This window comes from Phacochoerus africanus, chromosome 10 (assembly GCF_016906955.1).
Source record: "Phacochoerus africanus isolate WHEZ1 chromosome 10, ROS_Pafr_v1, whole genome shotgun sequence".
Lineage (NCBI taxonomy): Eukaryota > Metazoa > Chordata > Mammalia > Artiodactyla > Suidae > Phacochoerus > Phacochoerus africanus.
The window spans coordinates 76,194,749-76,218,921 of record NC_062553.1 but is presented as its reverse complement, the minus strand read 5'-3'; the positions used below and the strand labels follow the sequence as shown (position 1 = coordinate 76,218,921).

Sequence of the window (24,173 nt, the reverse complement as noted above, 5' to 3'; positions counted from 1 at the left end):
ATTGTTTGCTTTATTTTGCTTTCTTACTTTTTGGTAATTAATTTGTTTGGTTTCATTTAATTTAGTTATTAACTCTTCATTGCATGAACAGTATGGAATTCTCCTAGATATATAGCATATAGGAGAGCTGGGGCAAATATGTTTCTGCAAAGCACTCCAAGTGTTGAGGGGTGAAATTCTGGATTCTGGGGGGAGTGGTTGCTCAGTGGGGCAGGTAGTAACATGAAAATGACTTTTATCTCCACGCTAAATTATCTGTTTTGCAATCTAGAGAATAAGGCGTGGCTCAGTCCATAAAGGGGTGTGACTGTGCATTAACAGCAGGAGAGTTTAGTGGTATACAAGGGGGAAAACAAAACAAAACAAAGCCTGCTCTTTATTCCTAATCCAGGAAATAAGACTATCGGTAACTTCATTGATTTCTCTAACTGAGCAAATATTTAATCGTATCAACAGCCTGTTTATATTTAATAGGTACTACTGAGGGGATATAAAGGGATGATATAGCAGTCCCCCTTTAAAAAACAAAACATGATCTGGTTGGGATTGGATGACTGAGAAAAAATAAGTAAAAGTGGAGTGAAATGGGGCCTATATTCTGATATTTTTTCCCCCTGACGCATCAGCTAAGAGTTTGCTGATCAAAAGAGCAGGCTTCTTTGGACTTATATTGTGTTCGTGCATGAAGATGAACATGGAATTTATTGTAAGTTAAACCAGCAAGTCTAGTTTTTCACCATTTCAATACTACTATACAGTTTCTGTATGACTTGGCAAGGAATTTCCTAGCTTTGTGGTGATGGTAAGATGCACAACAAGGAGAATCAGGAGGAGATTTTAGTTCCAGAATTTGCAAGTTAAAAAGCATCTGCTTCAGTTCCAGCAAGTAAATTTGCACACACACACAAGTGAAAGAAGTTGAAAAGTCGGGACCTTGATGTTCCATAAACATCCACGTTTATATAATCGAATCTCTATTGAAGACACTCAGTTGTTTTGTTGTTGTGTTGTTGTGTGTTTTTTGTTTTTGTTTTTGTCTTTTTAGGGCCTCACCCTCAGCATATAGAGGTTCCCAGGCTAGGGGTCCATTCAGAGCCACAGCTGCTGGCCTACACCACAGCCACAGAAACATGGGATCTGAGCCTATACCACAGCTCACGGCAGTGCCAGATCCTTAACCCACTGAGCAAGGCCAGGGATTGAACCCAAGTCCTCATGGATACTAGTCTGGTTCATTAACCACTGAGCCACAGCAGGAACTCCAAATCATTTTGTTTCTGTTTTAAACTACTCTAGGACTGCAGTTGGCTATCTGCATTAGCAAACACGAAAATCTCTGAAAACCTTGTTATCTCTGCAGTAGTAAAAGCTGACCTGACATGGACCTATTTGGTGATTAAAAACTGAAGCTACTAAGCTATTTATAATCTTTACTATGTAAATTCACATGAATATATTTCACTGAAAAGTTATTAATGTTTGGTTATGGAATGTTGCCCTAGTATTCCCAGGGACGTTATATAATATGAAGTATATGCATTTATTATCTTTTTCAAATCTGAGAAATTCTGAATTTGGAAACCCCACAGTTTTTTTTTTTTTTAATTTTTATTTTTTGTCTTTTTAGGGCCATGCCCGAGGCATATGGAGATTCCCAGGCAAGGGGTTAAATCGGAGCTGCAGCTGCTGGCCTACACCACAGCCATAGCAATGCCAGATCTGAGCCGTGTCTGTGACCTACACCACAGCTCATGGCAATCCTGGATCCTTAACCCACTGAGCGAGGCCAGGGATTGAAACTGCATCCTCATGGATACTAGTCATATTCACTTCCGCTGAGCCACAATGGGAACTCCCACGTAGTATGTATTTAGTGAAAGAAATCCACCTCCAAGTGGACCCACTCAATTCAAATCCATGTTTTTCAAGGGTCGACTCTGCCTTTATAGGTACAAGGTAGTTGTGACGGATTGAATGACTGACTCAGAATTCACATTTTGAATCCCCAGTTCCCCAGTGTGATGCTCTTTGGAGATGGGATTTGAGAAGCCCTTGCTCTCTCCGTCTCTCTGTCCTTGTGGTGGTGTAAAGAAGAGGTCACGTAAGCATCAGCAAGAAAGTAACTGTCTGCAGCCGAAGGCCAGAGCCCTCATCACAAGCTGACCAGGCTGGCACCCTGCTTTCAAGACTTCCAGCCTCCAGAACTGTGAGAGAGTAAATTCCTGTTGTTTAAGCTACCCAGTCAATGGTGTTTTGTTATGGCAGCCCAACCAGACGACAGTGCAAACAAGGCAACAGCAGTGTGCATATTAATCTTTCCCCAATCTCTGGGTTACACATCCCAAGCAAATAATACAGTCGAAGGAGTTAGTGTGGTGACAGAAAGGATTACTTCCTGATGAATAGTTATTTTATTGAATATCTTTTCATGAGGATCAATTCAGGAACAATGAAGGTTTCTAAGTCACCTTATTTCCTCATTCAAAATGGAGATAGTTTTCATCCCTACAAGTAAATTGCCTATTTCTAGAAATGCTGGCTTCTCAATGAGAAAATTGTCATTGGTGTTTAGTGCCCTTGATGTTAATACATGAGCATATCTGGGAGAAGTAACACAGAGGCACCTTTCTGTCATTCCTTATAGTTGTAGAACACTTTAGAGTCTGCTAAATGCATTTACATGCAGATTTTTCTTTCATCCTCGAAATAAATTCAAATGAAGTGTCAGTCTCATTTTATGGGATTCAGAGAAATGATAGGTCTTTTGCAAGGTAGCATAGAACTGGGGCTAGATTTAACTTATCCCATCAAATGAAATTTCTTTTGAGAACTTAGTTGTATGCCCATCACGGCCCCTCACCTAGGCTTTCTGTCTAGGTCTTCCCAGCAACTGGTGTCATGGCCTGGCTGCCTTGTCCCATGTGGTCCTTAGCTTAGGTCACTTCTGGTGCCCCCAAAGATCCAGCTCGCCCCTGGAGTCAGAACCTATGGGCAGTGAGGTGCTGTCTTTCCGAGGGGCAAACTGCTCTCTGCCAGTCTCTACTGAGCCCCTACTGGGCCAATGGTTGAAAAGGCTTCTCCTGACATCTGAGGAAGGTATTTGTCTGACAAGCTCTCCTTCCACTCTTTCTCCCCCTTCCAATTATTCTACTTCACATACACTGAAAGGGAGGTTTCACATTTGATCGTAGGTCCAAATAAGAAGTTAGACAGGTAACAGGAAACCCACAGGCCTTGATTTATTCATTGTCCTACTTGATCCTGAACCAAACCTTTCATTTGTGGAGTGAAACAATGTCCCAAATTCAGTAGAAGATTTGTTGCTTGATGAAGTGGAAAGAAGCAAAAACACTGTTGCAACAGTAGGAATTCATAAGCAAGAATAATGAAAATAGTGCCACATGTAATGGAAAAACAAATGACTTGTAAATCATTTTTTTTGTTGGTTTGTTTTTAGCTTTTTAGAACTGCACCCACAGCATACTGAAGTTCCCAGGCTAGGGGTTGAATCAGCACTATAGCTGCTGGCCTACACCACAGCTACATCAATGCAGGACCCTTAACCCACTGAGTGAGTGAGGCAAGGGATCAAACCTGCATCCTTGTGGATCCTAGTAGGTTCATTAACTTCTGAGCCACGAAGGGAGTGAGGTATGTAGTAGTGATTGCCTCAGGAAAAGTGAATTTTTAAATTTTTGTGCTGAAAATGCTTATTTATACCCCTTGTAAACTACATGAAAGTGTGAGCATTGTTAACAACTTAAAATTTATTTTTGAGTTTAAATCTGCAGGCATCTCTTTCTTATTCTTTGTAGGGGCCCTGTCTTATTTTATCACCTTTAGATTTATTATACCCCAGAAGTAAAAAATGGATCATGTCATATAAAGGGAAAAAGAGTAGGTACTTTTCAACACTTTGGGAATATTACAGTTGTTTTAAATATTTTCCTTAGGACTCCACTGGAACCTCTGTTTAAAATGGTGCAGAATTACCATATCAGAAAGTGTTTCATTAGCAGCAATGCTCTCAGGAGAGAACTTTTTTTTTTTTTTTTTTTAAAGTGAGGCACTTAAGTGTTTATTTAAAGAGAGAAGAGAGAGAAGATAGGTGCAGAGAAAATACAGGCACAGGCAGGCTGGGGCGGGGGTGGAAAAGGAGAGAGAAAGAGACAGAGAGAAAAAGCAAGAGAGGAAAAGCTCAGGAGAGATGTGGTGAATGAAGCTATTAGCTTAGATCAGGGAGAGTCTCTGCAATGCTTTGACCTCAGGGTCCTAAATTCAAGGGGGAAAAAAAACGACAGAATTTTCTTTTATAAAGTATAGAAAAGAAGTATTGTGGTATGTAGTTAGGAGAACACAGATCTAGGTGACAGGAAACTACAGCATTTTAGTTTTGGTCCTGAGATTTTAACCAAATCATCTTTCCAGGTTTTAATTTCCTCATCTGTAAAAAACAGAGATAATAATTCTGTCGTAGACTATTTGGAAGGATTAAATTAAAACATCTGCTATCGAAATGGCATGAAGTGGAGAAAGAAAGACAAAAATTTATTGAGGGCTCAGTACAGGTCAAGTCCTTTAAGTACAGGTGGGGCTCTTTTTTTTTTTTTTTTTGTCTTTTGTCTTTTTAGGGCTGCACCCGCAGTTACAGAGGTTCCCAGCGTAGGGGTCGAATCGGAGCTGTAGCTGCTAGCGTACACCACAGCCACAGCAACTTGGGATTGATCCTCGTCTGCGACCTACACCACAGCTCATAGCAACGCCGGATCCTTAATCCACTGAGCAAGGCCAGGGATTGAATCTGCGTCCTCTTGGATACTGGTTGGGTTCATTAACCACTGAGCCACAACGGGAACTCCAGGTGGGGCTCTTAAGAGAGATCAAGGTCCATGATTTAGGTCCATGGTTCTATCACATTAAAATTTTAAATCAAATCATTAAAAAATGCTTTTAATTAAATAATCCATATTTCACTCTAAAATAAACTTTCTTAATATTATACATTTTAAGGCTTACTATTACTAAATTTCAAAAGCAAAGTAAATCGACAGTGGAAAATAAAAATGCTTTCCATAAATATTTCCTTCCAAATATGTCTTGTGTTGGCAGATTAATGATAGCTCAGAATAAAAATAATCTGTACAATGTGTTGTATATTTTTCAAAATACTTTCCAAAGGGGACACTAAATTAGATGTAGTAAATTAAATAAACATGGTATTTAAAATTTAACAACAGAAAAGGCTGACACACTGTTATATTTTTCTACTGGTTAAAGACTATTTTATGGATAGAGTGTAAATAATCTCATACAATATTTTAAAACATTCTGAAGACAAAACTTCCTCAAACAGAAATTTAATCCAAAACATTACTCACTCAAAAAGTAAATACATCAAAATATGCTGAAAGAACAGTTTTTCCTGAAAATAAAAATCAGTAAAATAAAAAATAGTTCAATATTATAGATTAAAAGTTTCAGCTATTAAAATCAAAAAACTAAGAACTACAAATTTTCTTTTTTAGTAACTGCATATGTATCTTCACAATTACTTTTTTTTTTTTTGGTTTGCTTTTTATGGCCACACCTGTGGCATAGAAGTTCCCAGACTAGGGGTTGAACCAGAACTGTGGCCCCTGGCCTCTGCCACAGCCACAGCAACTCAGATCCCAGCCTCATCTGCGACCTACACCACAACTCATGGCAATGCCAGATCCTTAACCCACTGAGTGAAGCAAGGGACCGAAGCTGAATCTTCGTGGATACTAGTTGAGTTTGTTTCCACTGAGCTACAATAGGATCTCCCATATTTACTTTTTAAGATTAATCTTATTAAAATAAAAATATCATGAGTTTAATACCTGTTGCAATAATATACTTTTTAAACACACACATATAAATACAAATATTTAGGAAGAGTCTACATCATCTTCTGGTTAGAAATGATTTTAAAAATCTGATAAGGTCCTAGTCTTTCATTCGACCTTTTACAGAAATAACTGGAAAGTTAGATATACATTTTCAATCCTGGTATATAACTGGATAAGATTTTATTTTCAGCAGTTTTTCATAGTTTTTATTATGATGATTAGTTATAAGAAAAATAATTTAAAATTAACACTTGATACTTAAGAGTCTAGTTTGAGTATGTTTATAAAAATAAATGTCTAAGCAATAGATATTTTGTTTCTTAGATGAGGTAGATAAACTATCTTAGAACATGATCTTAACTTAAAAAACAGAAAATAGCAATCACCAATTCAACCTGTATGAATCAAATGGCTGGAGAGTACTTTTTATTTTTGACATTTATGCCATGTTTCAAGTACAAGGACTCTATTTCATTTTCTACTCCCCAAAGCCTTGCTAAATTGAAATTCATATTTTTCACTTACTTACTCATTATTTAATCTACCTAGGGAACTTTGCTCTTCAGACTAAAAACATCTGCAATTAAACCAAAGATGATTAGTTTTTTCGTTTTTTATGTTTAGGTGGTATTTCCCCTTTACATACCTTTTTAGTAAAATACATTAGAAAAAACTATTATCTTCAGATGTTGTTCAGTAAATGATTACTTAGATACTAAAGAGTTGATAAAAATTTCAAGGTCTGCTAAAGAATTATGAAGCCCATCATTTATATCTTGACGTCTAAGAAAACGTTTCAGAGTATCTAAAGCGGTTCTTGCCTCATTTTTTGACGGCAAAGGGAGTTCAGTTCCCAGAGAATCACCGTCATCCTCTTCATCAGAAGCATAAAATCCAGTTTCATCTGATTCACTTTCCTTGGTCCATACAGCATCACCACTTGGTCCTGCTTCACACGTCTCTAAATCGTCGTCCAGGGCAGCGTACTCTTCTATAGACAAGCCTTCGGGAAATTCCACTCCTGCTGCCTGGGCATGAGCAACCAAATCCAGACCAGTGTCTGTCTCAACATTTGTCTCGTCACTTTCTTCCTTTTGAGATTTAAATCCTGCCTCCTCATAGCTCTTAACAATAGTCTCTTGGGTCACAGCCCTCCAACAGACATGTAATGTATCAATGGCATCGAACAGGGAAAATGTAAATTCTTTGCTGCCTTCAACGGAGCTTAAAAATTTCTTAATAAGACAATGCCGATATTTGATTTTAAGGTTTTTAATAACACCTTGTTTCATAGCTACAAATTTGGGAGATAAACATGATGGAAAGAACGCTAACTCAATGGACTTGAGGTTTTTTACCTCTGGATGTGCAGGAAAAGATTCAACAAAAATCACCACTCTTCTTTGCTGGGCTTGAAATTTCTCATCCAGCTTCTGCATCCATTGTTCAAATACATCCGAGGTCATGCATGCCATTTTGTTAGCTTCATAACACACAGGCAGTGATTTTATGCCTTTGAAACAATGTGGGTTCCTGTTTTTTCCAATGACGAGCAAAGGAAGTTTCTCTGAGCCGTCCATGTTTGCCCCCACCACCAGAGTTATTCTGTCTTTGCATAACTTTCCAACTGAGCACGTTTCTCCTTTAAATGCAAACGTATTTGTCGGTAGCATTCGATAAAGCAGCCCAGTCTCTTTGACATTAAAAACATTCTTGGGATGATAATCATTTAAATAGTAAGGAAGTATGTTTTGCTGCCAGACAGTTGAAGGGTCTACTGAAACACCTGTGGCTTCTACAGGTTGAGCTCTGAATACTAAGCCATACCTGGATTTAAAGCGATCCAGCCAACCATTACTGCACTTGAAATCATTATGTCCCAGTTTCTGGGCAAAATCATTCGCTTTTAGACGCAGCATTGGACCATTAACGGGCACGTTCAGACACTGAGCAATTCGATACCACCTCATTAGGGCCTCCTCCAGATCCGTGTAAAAGGCAGTCCTCAGTCGTTTTCTCTTTGGATCAAATCTCAGAGATTCAAAGGCTTCTAGAACTTTGTCTTTATTCTTCATAATAGAAGACAGGGAATTTTTCTTTATTCCATATTCAGCTGCGATTTCTGCTTTTTTCTTGCCACTTTCTACTGCGTTTATGATGTCAATCTTTTCTTCAATGGATAGACTTTTCTTTTTCTTCACAGTTATGGGCAGGGTTGAGGTATCCACAGGAGCTTCTGCCATCTCATGTGCTTATGTTGAGATTTCTTCTCCTTCTGGGTCTTTTCTTTAATACAATTTATTTTTTTTAGTATGATACGGATTGCCACGTTCTATCCCACTTCATATATTCAAAGTTGGTAAGTGTCTAACAGTCTTATCCCTCAGGAAATGGGTGAGTAAATATTCTTCAAAAGATTTGAATAAGAAAAATGGTATCTGCCGCTAGAATATTTTAGAAGAGAAACTTCCTCCCTGGGACCTTGTGTAGCTCAGTTTATAGTTTATTCGGAGTTCCAGAAGTCAAGCTAAAATAGAAATCTCATTATGGCAAACCTGTCCAGTCCTGCTGATGTATTTTTGGAACTTCAATCCTTTAAGATGATCCATTTTATCCATGCACGCATTCAACCCTGCTAGTAATTCTCCACAGAAGGCCTCAGAGATAAGAAGAAAAGCGTCTAGTAATTTCATGCAAAATATTACCCATTAATTTCCAAGTCTCTTGAGGATGGAGGAGAAAAAGGCAGAACTCTTCTAGGACTTGACAGTGTAGCTTCTGTTTCTTGAAGCGTTTGAAAAAAAAAAAAGCAATTTTAATGATGATATGTCAACTGAATATCCAAAAATTATACCAATTAGTTATGCTTTTAAAATGAATGAAAAGAATGGGAAGACGTTTCTGAAAATACAGTAACTAAAGCTTCCAGGAGAAATGCTTACCTCCTAAAGGGCGTCTCTGTACCAAGATCTCTGGATCTGCTCTGAGCTTTGGAATTCTCGCTTGCCTTTGAGTGCTTTGTAATATATACTGCTGAAATAAATCAGACAAATTTAATCTGTTTTGAAAATGTGGGCATACCAAAATTAAAGAACTAAAAATGATGCCGGGTAGCTCTTTGGAGGCTATTTTTTACACGAAGACACAGACTTGCCCCCTTTGACTTCTTCTAAAAGAAAAAACATAGTCAGACAGCAGTCACAAGGTCCGACTTTTAATAGCACATTGGAGACAGTGTCTCCTTTATAGGAGTCTGGTAGAAAAGGCTTCGATCAAAATCAAATCAAGTGAGTCCATTATGAATTTAAAAAAATCAAAATATGATTCTATCTAAATGCTTAAAAATCTAGTGACTTTTTATCAATTTGATACATTAGCTGAATGCACAGAGGCCAGAGATATTTGACAAAATGCATAGGAATAAACAAATTACTAAGAAGATATAATGCAGAAAAAGAGCTAGACTGCAGTTCCCGTTGTGGTTCAGCATAAACGAATCTGACTAGGATCCACGAGGATGCTGGTTTGATCCCTGGCCTCGCTCAGTGGGTTAAGGATCCAGCATTGCCATGAACTGCAGTGTAGGTCAAACACAAGGCTCAGATCTGGTGTTGCTGTGGCTGTGGTGTAGGCTGGCGGGTGCAGCTCTGATTGGACTCCTAGCCTGGGAACTTCCATATGCCATGGGTGAGGCCCTAAAAAAAAAAAAAAAAAAATCTATAAAATTAAGAGATTTAATGAAATCCTACTTCAAACAGAAGAATCCCACCATAAACGTATACTGAAAGCAGAGCTCTTCTTAAGCCAAACAGTACTGTGAGAACAGTCACAGGGCCCCAGGTGGGCTCGCCTCCACCTTCTCAGGTAGTACCTCCCTTACCAGCATCTGCAGACTTTGGGCTTCCTGCAGGCCAAGGTAACAAGCTAATTTGATGAATGGGTGTTACTATGAGTGACTCTGTTTCACTAGTTTTTCTTTCTGTCCTCTCATGTTTCAAGATGACACACGCTTTTTTTTATTTTTCCACAAAATTTTGTCAGAATTTCTCTGCCTTTGTCGTCCAAATCAAAGAAGTAATTTTCAATATAGGAAATACAACTAGTAAAGCCATTTTTTGTTGTTATTGCTGTTATTGCAAAAAAAAAAAATCTTAATAATAATTACGAGAGCCCAGGGTGTTAGTTTCCAAACTGCTTTACTTTCTGTATTCCAAACAACTCAGGAGGAAGGTAAAACTGGATTTCAAAGTTCATACTGTTACAGTGTGGCTGAATGCAGTGCAGGATCCAGGCTTTCCAATGTCAAATCTACATTCTTTTCACTATATTACAGTGTCCTTGAATCACATGGTGTGGCTCCACTAAATTACACATTCTATGCTCCCAGCACCAAGCCAACTCAGCATTTCCAATGCCTTTGCAAACCTAACACACACACACACACACAGCTCACCCTGGCAAAAAGCAATATAATGCCTCCATAGGAGAATAGCTATGACGAATTCTGTGGACACAAATAGCAACCATAGTCCACATCCAATTGTTAGGGTTGGCTGACCTTTCTCAGTAAATAATATTTGACCATTCAACTAAAAAAATAATAAATCTAGTTCATATATGAGATCTCCCTATACATTTTCCCGTAATTGCCTATAAACCTACCATTATTTCAAAATAAAAAATAAAAATTATCTTGCTCTTGTTAGGAAGATACCAACCTTCAGACATTCAGGTAGCAAGAACCAATTTTTTAAGAAAAGTTAAAACCAAGAAAAACTACTCTCCAAGAGAAAAGGGAATCTTTTCTTTTTGTTCTTTCCTTTCTTCCTTTTTTCTTCCTTTCCTTTTATCCTCTGCCTTATTTAATTTGTCAGAAATAAACCCTACCATCTCACATAATAAAGATTACAGAAAAAGTAACTCGAATTTTCTCCCCACCCTATCCCTAATAAAGCAATATAATACACACAGAGATTATTGATTATCTTTTTTTTTGTCTTTTTAGGGTCCCACCTGTGGCATATGGAGGTTCCCAGGCTAGGGCTTGAATTGGAGCTGTAGCCACCGGCCTACGCCAGAGCCACAGCAACGCGGGATCCGAGCCGCGTCTGCAACCTACACCACAGCTCACGGAAATGCCAGATCCTTCGCCCACTGAGCAAGGCCAGGGATTGAACCCGCAACCTCATGGCTCCTAGTCAAATTCGTTAACCACTGTGCCACGATGGGAACTCCAACTTTTTTTTTTTGATTATTGATTATTTTGATCAAATTGAAAACAGTGATATGTTTAATTTTTTTCTGAGAGCTTACAGTATATATTTCCTTCTAAAAGAGTAGTCAAAGTGGAGTTCCTTTCGTGGCTCAGCAGTTAAAACAAACCCGACTAGGATCCGCGAGGATGCAGGTTCAATCCCTGGCCTCACTCAGTAGGTTAAAGATGCGGTGTTGCCATAGCTGTGGTGTAGGTCACAGATGTGGTTTGGATCCCGCGTTGCTGTGGCTGTGGTGTAGGCTGGCAGCTGCAGCTCTGATTTGACCCCTAGCCTGGGAACCTCCATATGCTGCGAGTGTGGTCCTAAAAAGCAGAAAAAAAATAAATAAATAAATAAAAAATGCCAGAGTAGTCAAAGCTACAATTTTCCCTGGTAAGATGCGATATATCTTTATTCCTGAAACAACCACATTTCTAGTGCTAAAATGGAAAAGCTAGACTTTTTCCCTGGCAAAGGATAAGGCACCAATATTGCCTAATCAATGAAGCTGACATTTTTCATTCTCCCACAGTAATGATAGCTGGGATGTTTTTTTGCAGGGAGTAAGGGCAGAAGCTAATATTTCTTAGAAGTATTCATTCTCTCAATCATTCTACCCTTTGAAAATACTGCAGCAGAAAAATGCTGTATAACATGTCAGGAACTACTTTGTACATGTCAACAGTAAAGCTAACCAAAGAATAAGAACAGGCAATTCACTAAAAAAGACTTACCAACTGAACTCCAAATAAACAAAACAAAGGTTCCCAATGCACTGATGGGTGTCCCTCCCCCATCCCCACCCCATTACAGATGACTTCTACTTAAAATACCTGATGCGCTGGGCTTGAGATGCCTCATTTAGCAGGAAAAGGCATTGACTGGACGTATTTATGTGACTGCGGGCATTTGTGGCTGTAGAGTCCTTGACCATTATGTTATATGTAATGGAAACTATCTTATAAACTTGAAAAAACAAAGTGTTATTTTCTTAAAAAAATGGTCAATTCTATTGGCAATAAGAGAAATGTCAATCTCCCTTCAAAACAGGAGATATGTTTTTGTTTTTGTTTTTGCTTACCAAAACAACAGTATCTAGCATTTGCCAGGATGCAGTAATATAGGTTGTTAGGAGGCACATAAATTGGTACAAAACTCATGGAGGGCAAATTAGTAATAAAACACGAAAATCTTAAAAATGCGTATAACTTTTATCAAGTCCACACTGAGGGATTTACATCCCTGCCCCCAAAAATTATAAATGTAAAAATAATCTATTTTACAAATATATTCATCTTCTATTACTGTGTAACAAATGAACATACATTTGGGGGCTTAAAACAATACCCATTTATTATCTCACAGTTTGGTAGCCAGAAGTCCAGGAGGGCTGAACTGAGTCCTCTGCTTTGGGTTTTCCAGGGCAGAAATCAGGACATCAGTCAGGATGGGCTCTTATCTAAAGGTTGAGGAAGTATCTATCTCCAGGTTCATCCAGGTTATTTTCAGAATTCAATTTCTATTGTTGTTGAACTCAGGTCCCGGGGTTTTTTGTTGGCTGTGAGCAGAGCCTCCTCCAGCAGGAGAAAACGCTCTGCTTTCAAATGGTTCACGTAACCTAATTAAACTTTAAAACTTTTGGACAGCAAAGGAAAACACTGACAAAAATGAAAAGCCATTTTGGTATGGTAGGTAGGTAGCCATTTTGGAATAGGAGGAAATATTTGCCAATGATACGATGGAGAAGGGGTTAATATCCAAAATATATAAGCAGCTTACACAACTTAATATCAAAAAACAACCCATTTAAAAATGGGGAGAAGACGTGGTTGGATATTTTTCCAAAGATACACAGATGGCCAACAGGCACATGAAAAGATGCTCAGAATTACTAGCCATCAGAGAAGTGCAAATTAAAATCATAATGAGATATCACATCTGTCAGAATGTCATCAAAATGTCTACAAATACTAACAAATGTTGGTGAGGATGTGGAGAGAAGGGAACCCTTGTACACTGTTGTTGGGAATGTAAATTGGGGCAGCCGCTATGGAAAATAGTATGGAGGTTCCTCAAACTAAAGACAGAACTACCATATGATCTGGTCATTCCAGAACCATTAATCAGTACCCTCTAACAAAGGGTTTGCCTCCAGAGAACTACACTGTGCAATCAGTAACTAAATATCGCTCTCCTTTTTTTTTTTTTTTTTTTTTTTTTGCTTTTTAGGGCCACACCTGCACAGCATATGGAGGTTCCCAGGCTAGGGTTCCAATCAGAGCTAGAGCTGCTGGCCTGCACCACAGCCACAGCAATGCCAGATCCAAGCCTCATCTGCCACCTACACCACAGCTCACGGCAATGCCTCATCCTTACCCCACTGAGGGAGGTCAGGGATCGAACCCACATCCTCATGGATTTTAGTTGGGTTCGTTAACCACTGAGCCACGACAGGAACTCCGAGCTAACTAAATATCTCTTAATGAAAAGGAAGCTGTTGATAAAGACTGATGACATTATTGTGATACTATGAGAATTCCCCTAGAAAAGATCTGAAGGTAGTACCTTCTTTCTTTTTGAGGAAATAATACTGATAAGTAGCATACAGTATACAATATCTAAAGCAAAAAGGTGGCATGTGCACTTAACTCATTCAGAAAGGAAAAATAACATCCTTCAACCTGTTGTCTTCTTTCCTTCCTTGTCAATAAATGAGATAAGCTGCCAGGTTTCCCCACAAGCCAAGTGAATAAACAGTACTTGATTTTTCTTTTTTCTCTTTATTATTTTAAAATTTTTTGTCTTTTTAGGGCTGTACCAGCAGCATATGGAAGTTCTCAGGCAAGGGGTCGAATCTGATCTGTAGCTGCCAGCCTTCGCCACAGCCACAGCAATGCCAGATCCAAGCCGCATCTGCGACCTACACCACAGCTCATGGCAATACCAGATCCATAACCCACAGATCGAGGCCAGGGATAGAACCTGCATCCTTATGGATATTAGTCGGATTTGCTACTGCTGAGCCACATCTGGAATTCCAGTACCTGATTTTTCTAAAGCTGAATAATAGCCAAAACAGAGCAAAGGTAAATGAATAAATAAGCCCCATGTAGTGAGTATATTATGACAGGAAGTTATTCCCTTTTTTTCTTAAAAAGCTGAATAATAGCCAAAACAGAGCAAAGGTAAATGAATAAATAAGCCCCATGTAGTGAGTATATTATGACAGGAAGTTATTCCCTTTTTTTCTTACCCCTCCAAACATAACACTAATAAAAGAAAAACAATAATCTATATTCTTCCTAAAGAGAATGGGCAGGCAGAATTCCTCAAGCTGTAGGAGAAAGAGAAAAGGGGGGAAGGGAGAGAGCAAGAGAGCGAGAGCACGAGAGAGAGAGAGCGAAAAAATAAAACAAAACCTCATCTCAGCAGGGTCAGCTTTAAAATAAAGTTTTTGAGTTAGAATGAAAAAATTTCCCCCGATCCAAAGAATACTGGCTACTGCTTCTTTTTCCCAAAGTAAGTGCCTAGAATTTCACTGTTTTCCATCACCAGCTGAAGTAGCTTGCAGTGTATCCGTTCCAGTCAGCCTACTTTCTAATTTCCCTTGGGGAAGCAGAACTCATAGGACGATTAATCTTGTGTACAGCCTTGCACAGCATAACACCGCGTATAAGGACTAATAATGCAAAATACCAGAATTGCAGCAGACCAAAGAGCACCTAAAATGACTGACAGCACCTTCACCAAGCAGAAGTTAGCATTAGTCTCAAGTCTATCAGAAGCTCTATCAAAACCAGCAGCTGCCAAGAAAACTATTCAGCTAAGGACAAATAATCAAAGCAAGTGTCCACCATTCTAATATAAGAAGCACCTCTGAGCCTAAAAGTTTAATAGATTTCTTCACCGAAGTCAAGAGTTCCCAGTCTCAAGAGACATCTGGCAGGAGTCCTTAGGGCACCAGCCAGATCAAACAGTTAAGCATCATTCAAGTATCACTGTACACAGCTATGAACATCTTCCTAATCACCCTTCTGAAACTCTAAGAAGAACACTTGTACTTGGCTACTAAGTTCCATTCTTAAGTTCCTATTTAACAAGAGCAGAGCAGTAATTATTTTAGATTGGGGTCCTTTCCTTACAACTGAGAAGACTAACCAGATGGCCTGGAAAAGGAATATCCACAGTAAACTGTTAGAACTCTATGCATTACTTTTATATATATTCACTTTTTCTTTTTCTTTTTTTGGTTAAGGACAGAGCCATTTAAGATAAGGACCCTTTAACCACAGATTAACGTTTTAGGATTTCATTATGATTTTGTCAGAGGTGTCCTGGAGAGCTCGGATAATAAATATTGTTATTTACTTTTGAGACATTTGTGGTGTCATGGGTTTTTACTGTTCACAGATATGCGGACGATATCTACAGGGATGTACCATTCACTACGCTGAAACTCTCCCCCTCAATTTGGAGAAGCAGAGTTCTGCCTTTGGGCGCTTAGTCAATAAAAACGGCTTGTTGATTAATGCAGCAAGGCAGGTGAGTAGTACAAGTCTAAAGAGAGGGAGATCCCACAGAGAGTACTGTTACCTTTAGCATTTCTGCAAGTGAAATGGCGGTGAAAATGAGCACCCAAGAGCTGTCAAAGGAAAAGCAGTCCAGAACTTTGAAGGGAGATGTGCGCGGGCTGGATCACGGGTCTGTATTGTGTGTAAATGAGCTTCACGTTTCTCTGCATACAGCGCTGGGGACAGGGAAAACATCCGAGGTACAGGTTGGAGCCTCCTCTTAGGAAACTACAAAGGGCTCTGAAAGAAAGGTTGTTCAGCGGTTTCTGTAGGCAGGGCAGTAATCTGTTTAAGTAACGGGGCGAGCAAAGCTAGCAGAAACTGGTCACCTGGATGAAGAAAGGGAAGCAGGAAAACAAAGTATCATGGATCCACTGCCTGCGAGAGAGCAGAGCAGAAATGATCACAAAACAGAACAGGTCGTAAGAACTCAGGGACGCAGGGCAAGGGGTTCTGGTCTTCCTGAAGGGGGTGGGCGTGAGTGACGTGGCCAGAGTGGGTCCTTCCAAGCACTGGGGAAGAAGAGTCAGGCGCCCGCATCCCCTATACTCCATAAATTCTGCATTCTCCCCCCCCCCCCCCCCGCCAAGGCGCTGGAATAACCTTCTATATGCTCTCCGGCAGCTGAGAAATAAGCTTTGGCTCTCCTAGGAGGGCCAGGCGGTGAGCTACCTTCAACCTCCAACCCTCCCGCCACCGGCTCACGGTCTGTTGCGGGGCGCGGGGCGCGGGGCGCGGAGGGGGCGGGGGGGGGCGCGCCTAACGCCCGAGACTGGGGTGTGTGAGTGAGAAAGAAAGGATGCTGAAGGCTCCTGGACCTCCGACCACTCAAGACCAGCCTACGAGTCTCCCCGCGAGCTTGCAACTCTGGCAAGTGCTTCTTTACCCGCGCTCACACCCCTTGGTGATCCCACCGCAGCTAGAAAATTACCCCGGCAACGGCGCCGGCTGAGTCCCGGATGTGGTTGCTAGGGCCGCAGAGGGAGGGGCGGGGCCCGCCTCCCGGAGGGCGGTGGAGGGGGCCTTGGGGGAGGTGCGCCGGCACCATCGAGACGCGGCTGGGCCGGCCAGATCGAGGGAGAGAGAGGCCGTCCAGAGCCACGGACAACGCTACTTCCGGTCCCCTCACTTCCGGCTCCGCTGCTCTCGGCTCGGGGGTTGCAGGCCGGGTTGGGAGGCCGCGGCTGTGCGTGTCCTCAGCGGTCGGTCAGGGTGAGGCTGTGACAGCTGCACTTGCTCCCCGCCCCCGCGGAGCCGAGGTGCGTGGGGGGGAGGGTAAGAGGGGGGAGGGTAAGAGGGAGGAGGCTCAGGTCGCGTTTCCGCTCACTTGGGGCCAGGGCTGAGGCAACTCTGGAGAGCAGAAGGCAGGGCTAATCCTCGACGTGAGAACCGCTGGCTTCTCCGCGGACAGGTGAAGGCGGAGCTGGCCGGCGGGGAAGAGGCGGGGGAAGGCGGCTGGGAGGGGTTGACGGGGCGGGACACGTTGCCGCTGGGGCTCGCAGTTCCGGACTTTCACTGGGCACTTCTGTCCTTAGTCCGTGCCATCTGTCTCTGCTCAGGTATTCGGCCTTGGGTCTCTGCCCCTTCGTCCCTTCTGTCCCACCTGCGTGTGCCGGGTGAAGAGGTAGGACCGGCCCTCCTGGGGCGGCGCCCTCCCGGTTTTGCACGCATCGAGTGGGAAAAGGGGTGGCAGGATCCAGGTGTGGGTCCACTCCGAGTGGGCCACCGTCAGGTTTGGGGGTCCAGCCTTTACGGTTCTCCGCCTTTCCCCGCATCCCGCACTTCTCTCCCCCGCAGTGGGAGGGAGGGAGACGCGGTAGTCCCTGCGAGAGGCTCTTCGGGCAGTGGTGCAGGGAGGCGCCCCGCCTGTGAAAGGTCCCGAGCCTGGCTCTGCTTACGCGGACCGCCAAGGAATGCTGGAGTTGGGAAGGAAGTTGTGCTGGCGTCTCGTCCGTTCCTCTTTGCCAAGTTACTACTGTTTACGTGTCTAGGAAAAAGGATTTTTTTTTTTTGTTTTAAAGAACTGTTTCTAGACGCTTTTCCCTTTTACTTTATTATTACTTACTTTGTTTTTTCCTTATCTCCCTCTCGAGCCCTTTGATCTCAAAAAAGTTTGTAGTCTACACTTCCTGCAGATCCTTTAGCCGCCCCCTTTTAGGATTTCTGTCCCCCTCCCTTCATTTTTTCCTAGATTAAAGCATGTCATTTCTCTAACTCGGTTCTAAAGGGAGAAAATGGAAGATTTGCAGGACTTCTCGTGAACTTGTGCTTTCACTTGCAAGTGTGGCAGGTGTGTGTTCACATTTGCAATTTAATTAGCTTCTTTGGCATGGGAACGTGCGCCGGAATTGGTTACGTTAAATCATTCCTGTGTCAAGTCTGCAGGGATTGGCTATTTTATCGCTGCTATCTCAGAGTGAATACATCAGATTCTACGTCACTATTGTTTTAAATTCACTTTTCTTTTGTCAGTCCTGTGGGGTTTTTTGGTTTGTTTGTTTTTCCTTTCTTTTCTTTTTTTTTCTTTTTTTTTTTTTTTTTGCTTTCCTTGCTAACATGGCCAACACTTTCTCCGACCACTACATCTAACACTCCATTACCTGAGAAAACAGAAAATATGTCTCATTTTATTTTATTTTCTGGGTTAAAATCTCTGCCTCAGTTACTTTCACCTTTTCAGATTGATAAATTAGTTTGCCTTAATCCTGGGTTGTGCTTTGGGGGTCCATGGTCTAGGGGTCAATGACTTTCAGGGTGTTTCCTCACCCCTTCACCCCCCCCCCCCAAATTATGCGTGCAAAGTTTTGTTTGAGTGCGTTTTCTCCCCCGCTGGGGAGAATGTCCATTTTTTAAATCAAATTCTCAAAAGAGGTATATAACCTTCAGATAGACTAAAAGGCACTCCTTAGGTAGTGTCTTTTTGAAGTTAATGAAACTTTTTGTGTGGAGCTATTATTTTTTTAAACTGTACACAGCTAGTTTTGGGCACTGAGGAGAGTAGAATGCAGAGATTCTAGCTTCATGCTGATGAAATCTCCAGCTACTTCAAAACTTCGGTGTTTCTAAATTCCTTCCTAGACCTAGAGAAGGAAGTAAGACTACCTACTTATTTAGTTCCTGTTTTGTGGTATTGAGGTTTCTTTATAGGGATAGCTGTGTGTGGCCAGTGTTGTGGCGATCCACTGGATTTAGAAATGGATAGGTTTATTCTTAATACATGTTAAAGATCACCCACCCACTGGGTACAGTTCAGAGTAAAAAGTTTAAATTTCTGGTGTACTTTGTTTTCCTTTTCTTGTCTTTCATTTGAGGCGTCTGCTTTGGGATTTGGCATGGTTAGGAAGGGCAAATAAGATGTTCCCATGGCGTGGTCCATAAGCCTCTGGCATGTTGCTGCCCATCTTGACATCTCTTTTCCCTCCATATCAACCTCTGTATTAAGTATTTATTGGGCATTCTCTTTTGAGAATAAGTTAATGGCCTTCCAAAGTTTATGTAAGTTTAGAGTGCATATTCGAACTTACTGATTTGATGGTGAAGTGTTTGTTGATTAAGGGTTGATGTTCTAAATGTTTGACACCTGTTTCATAGAATGTTAGAACTTGAAGAGACCTGTGCAGCTCATCATAGTCCTTATTAGAGTAACCAGCTTCTGCTCACGAAATAATTTTCCCTCTATCTAGCAGCCTTACTTTGGGGGGCAGGAAAACATAACTTTAAAAAGAGTCAATTATGCTAAATTAGTTTTCTTTTATAGCAATGACAAAGACAGAAGATAGATTATATCTGACACCATAACACAAATTAGCATTTGTTCACCTACTGTGTGCCAGGCCTCATGCTAAGTGCTTTACATGTTTATTCATCTAATCCTCACAACAACCTTATGACGTGGCTAAAATTTTCTCTTTTTTTTTTAGCTGAAGTGATGGAAACTCAGCAATCAACTGAAGCTAAAATAATGTGCTCAGAATTACACTGGTGGAGCCAGGATTGAGCCTAGGTTATCTGAATCCAGGCTGTGAGCTCTTAAGCACTACCTAGGCTGCTTCTACCACATTTTCTTTACGCCTTTCTTGGCCAGAGGTGGGGATATCTCACCTGATTTTCTGTCAGACATTAGAAGGTCTCTTTCTTTATTAATCTTAAGTACCTAACCAGCTGGTTGAATATCATCCCAAAACATATGACAAAAAGAGATAAGTTTGGAGGAGGCCTTAGCTTTCCCACAAGGTGGCTGTAAACCTGTAGATATGTGTTCGTGTGTGCGTATGAAGTATGAGGGGTGGATAATGCGAAAATAAGGGTTGGCATCGTTAGAGTCTGGGGTCAGAATGATTAATTTAGGATGGAATAAGGAATAAATTCAGGATGGAGGAAGGAGTAAATTTAATCAGGAATTGAAGATTACACGGCTATGGATGAAAAACTAACAATATATCTACGACCGGAAAGAGTAATTCCACAATATGTGGATGATGATGACTTAGGAACCATGACAGTCTAAAAGTCAGATATCCACCAACATTAATTCTGGGAAATAGGGAAAAGACTGTAAACCAAAGGAACATAAAAGTAATCTTATCTTTAGTCTCTACTCGTTTTAGGTAGTCTTGGAAGCTCTTGCGGATTCTCAGCTTTTCTCTACAAGGCAAAAGTATATATTTTCTTTTTCTCTTCCCTTTGTTCTCTTTTTCTTCTTCCCTCCATCCTTTCTTTCCCTCTTCTTTATTACTTCTAAACTTTTGACTTAAGATGTCTTAAGATGCTTATAGACAGATATTACTGGAAATTACTGGAAATATCTTTGCCATGCTGTCGCCTAAGAGTTTTTATTTTGTTTCTTTTTCTTTTTTTGTATATTTGTGGTGGCAGCTCCTTGATCTTCAGGCTTGATCCTTTTTGATCCTTTGGGGAACTGTGACACACTATCTTTGAATCAGGATCATAAGAATAACAGAGTGGGTGGTGAGGCCTAAATCATCCAGAGGAGGGAGTTGGTCGGCCAACCCGTTTCAGCTAACATGAGGTAGTGTTTTAGGGCAAGGTTTCCAAGTTTTTCTGCATCACGGCACACATAAAAATGGTTATATTTGTTTGTCAGGCTCCTTGGCCCTCTGAAGGCTGAGGGGGTCAGGGAAAGGGACAGTCAGTATTTTAGCACATTGGTTGGAAATCTTTGAACAAGAGATGAGGAATATGATACTCTTTAATGTCTTCTGTTTATTTAGCATACAATAATCTACAAAGCCATTTCACATATATTCTATGGCATATGGATGTCCCCCAGCTAAGGGTCAAATCGGAGCTGTAGCCCCCATCCCACGCCACAGCCACGCAGGATCCAAGCCACATCTGTGACTATCCCACTGCTCATGGAAATGCCGGATCCTTAACTCACTGACTGAGGCCAGGGGTCAAACCTGTGTTCTCATGGATACTAGTCAGATTCGTTTCCATTGTACCACGATGGGCACTCTTCACGTATATTCTCATTTTATTTTTATTCCAGCCATCTCAAGTAGGTAAGAGCAAATGACATTGCCATATTAGAAATAAAGAAATTCAGATTTTTAGATAAAGTGCTTTGTATAGTCACACATCTATTAAGGGATGGATCAGGAATTTACATCCCAGGTGGAAAGAGTCCCTGGGGGTTAAGCCAGTGGAATGGTACCTCTAGGATAGCTGGACTCTGCTTTGTTTTAGAGCTCTACCTTCAGCATCTAGGGCAGTGCCAGGCACATAGATGTTCGTAATAGTTGTCATTTATTGAGTGCTACTCTAGCTAGTCCTAATGCTTTAGAGATGCTGTCTATGCATTAGGTATTCTTTTCTATTAACAAATGAAGATTGCAACAGAAGAAAGGGTGGGGGAAAAAATGTAATTGTAGGAGTTCCCGTCGTGGCGCAGTGGTTAACGAATCCGACTAGGAACCATGAGGTTGTGGGTTCGGTCCCTGCCCTTGCTCAGTGGGTTAAGGATCCGGCGTTGCCGTGAGCTGTGGTGTAGGTTGCAGACGCGGCTCGGATCCCGTGTTGCTGTGGCTCTGGCATAGGCCGGTGGCTACAGCTCCGATTCAACCCCTAGCCTGGAAACCTCCATATGCTGCGGGAGCGGCCCAAGAAATAGCAACAACAACAGCAACAACAAAATGTAATTGTAATGTATACATGTAAGGATAACTTGACCCCCTTGCTGTACAGTGGGAAAATAAAAAAAATTATTTAAAAAAAAAAACAAAAAAAACAAATGAAGAAACAGGTGTAGAAACCAGCAGAAGTAATTAGTCCAAGGTCATCAAACAGTGAAAGGAGAACCACAAGACTCATTACCAAAGTTGCTTGACTCTTGTGCTCTTTTTCACTATAGTGATTAAATGATTTCATGACGTTGTGGGATAGCGATTGGGTTTCAGTTAAAGTTTGGGACACTGGTGGCAGAGGTTGATTGTGATTGTGGTGGAAGGGAGATAAGCGAGAAGATTACTCAGTGTTTATTTTGGGCAGTCTTGAGGGAGAGTTCTAGAGATGATGGCTTTCTAAAGGATTTCCAAGGTGTTTGGGATGGGGATGGGGCAGAAGAGAAAGGTGATAAAACTCAGAGAGTAACTTGGTCCACTGGTGCTCCAGGTACTTCATTGAGCCACTTCGCATATGGCTAAACGTTAATTGTAGATTATTTCTTAAAGGTAGTTTTACAGATTATTTTTATTTTCCTCTTGTATCCCAATTTTTCTATACAGCATATTAATTTTAAAATTAAAAAAGTTTAAAGTTATACAAGTAATATACTCTTGAAATAAAAATCAGATAATATAATAAGCAGAGGAAATAAAAGTTTCTACATTTCTAATCCCTCTGTTCCCCACACCCAACTTTCAAGCTCTAAATATATATGAGGAAGCTCTAAACCGCTGATGTCCAGTAAAGTAGCCACTAGCCACATGTGGCTATTTAAGTTAAGATGAAATAGGATAAAAATTGAGTTCCTTTGTCAAACCATTCATATAGCAAGTGCTCAGCAGCCACATGTGGCTAGTGGTTACTTTATTGGCCAGCACAGGTATTGAGTATTTCCAACGATGTTGGCCAGCCCTGCTAAGTACTGTATGATTAGTGACATAATATATATACTATTGAACCAAGACTGAAAAATCTCTCTGTACCCCCATGGTGCCTCACAGTTTTTGTTTTAGCTAATGAAATATTATTGCCACGTTCTCAGCTTTATGTTTTAACTAAATCCAGATGGTCGTAGTCTAATGTTGTTCTTGGATGTTTGGGGATTATAGTTAGCCGCTTTTCTGGGATAAAGATGTCAGCTCTTCTAAGGACATGAGTGTTTTCTGTCTCCTCTGAGTTCCAGCTCTGTGTATCTTGCTTTCTAGTTGGCTCCTCTATTGAATACATTAAAAATATCTCAAATACAAGGTCGAAACTAAACTGATTTCTCCCTCACTCCCAAAACCCTCCAAAATGTTGGTCCTCTTTCTTTGTTTTTTATTTCAGTGAATGACTTCTTTATCTTTCCAGTTGGAAAATCCAGCAAAGTAGGAGTGAGTCTTAATAACTCCCTTCAACAAGTTTTATTAATCTTCCTTTCTTTCTAAATATCTCTTGAATCTGTCTGCTACTGTCACTGCTTTAGTTTGTTACCATCATCTTGCCTGAAATTTCTACAGTAGCCTTCATTCTTGTCTGCTCACTTCTGTTTCAGCCCTTCTCTAATCCATTATCCATCCTGAAGGCAGTGATTTATTTTGAAACACACATCTGATTGTCACTCTTCCCTACCCCCCAATCTTTTTATGGCTTCTCATTGCTTTTATGATTAGAAACAAAACTCCTTAACAGTGCTTAGCTCTCCAGCCTTATCTTTTACCATGTTCTGCTTCACTCTCCATTTCACCCATGTAGGCCTTCCTTAGTCCTTTGTACTTGTCTTGCTGGTGGCATTACAAGGTCTTTGCATGTGCTTTTCTCCCTGTCTGGACCACTCTTTATTTTGATTTCACTTGTTGGCTCCTAGCTCTCCTTCACACCTCAATTAAAGTTTTGCTTCCTTAGGAAACATTCTAACCTCCCAGACTAGGTAGTAACATTGTACATTTCTTGCAGTCGTGATTTACATTTATATGTGTGATTATAGGATTTTATCTTCTACTACCTCCATGCTCCATGAAGACAGGAACGAATCTTAATTTTCTTTTTTGGCTTTTTTTTTTTCTTTCCTAGGGCCACAGCCGCAGCATATGGAGGTTCCCAGGCTAGGGGTCTAATCAGATCTGTAGATGCTGGCCTACACCAGAGCCACAGCAACGCCAGATCTGAGCCGCATTTGTGACCTACACCATAGCTCTCGGCAATGCTGGATCCTTAACCCACTGAGCAAGGCCATGGATCGAACCCACAACTTCATGGTTCCTAGTGGGATTCGTTAACCACTGAGCCACGACAGGAACTCCCTTTTTTGG

General features: G+C 41.0%; 2 protein-coding genes across 12 annotated transcripts in view; one reads left to right on the top strand and one right to left on the bottom strand.

Moving 5' to 3' along the window:
• Positions 1–5,576: 5,576 nt before the first annotated feature.
• TIGD4 (tigger transposable element derived 4) lies at positions 5,577–16,263 on the bottom strand. The gene is made up of 3 exons (XM_047798241.1): positions 15,719–16,263; positions 8,813–8,903; positions 5,577–8,654 (listed from the first exon to the last, which is right to left on the bottom strand). The coding sequence occupies exon 3, from the start codon at positions 8,111–8,113 to the stop codon at positions 6,575–6,577; it is 1,539 nt and encodes a 512-aa protein (XP_047654197.1). The 5' UTR covers positions 8,114–8,654; positions 8,813–8,903; positions 15,719–16,263; the 3' UTR covers positions 5,577–6,574.
• A 542-nt stretch (positions 16,264–16,805) lies between these two features.
• ARFIP1 (ADP ribosylation factor interacting protein 1) overlaps positions 16,806–24,173 on the top strand; it is a 101,961-nt gene continuing 94,593 nt past the window's right edge. For 3 of the 11 annotated variants that reach the window (XM_047798237.1, XM_047798239.1, XM_047798228.1), the window contains exon 1: positions 16,811–16,955. The gene's annotated coding sequence lies outside the window, so the exon portion shown is untranslated. Of the gene's footprint in view, positions 16,956–16,999; positions 17,108–17,202; positions 17,321–24,173 lie in introns of those variants that run through there. The other 8 variants (XM_047798232.1, XM_047798238.1, XM_047798234.1 and 5 more) reach the window with 8 other exon arrangements.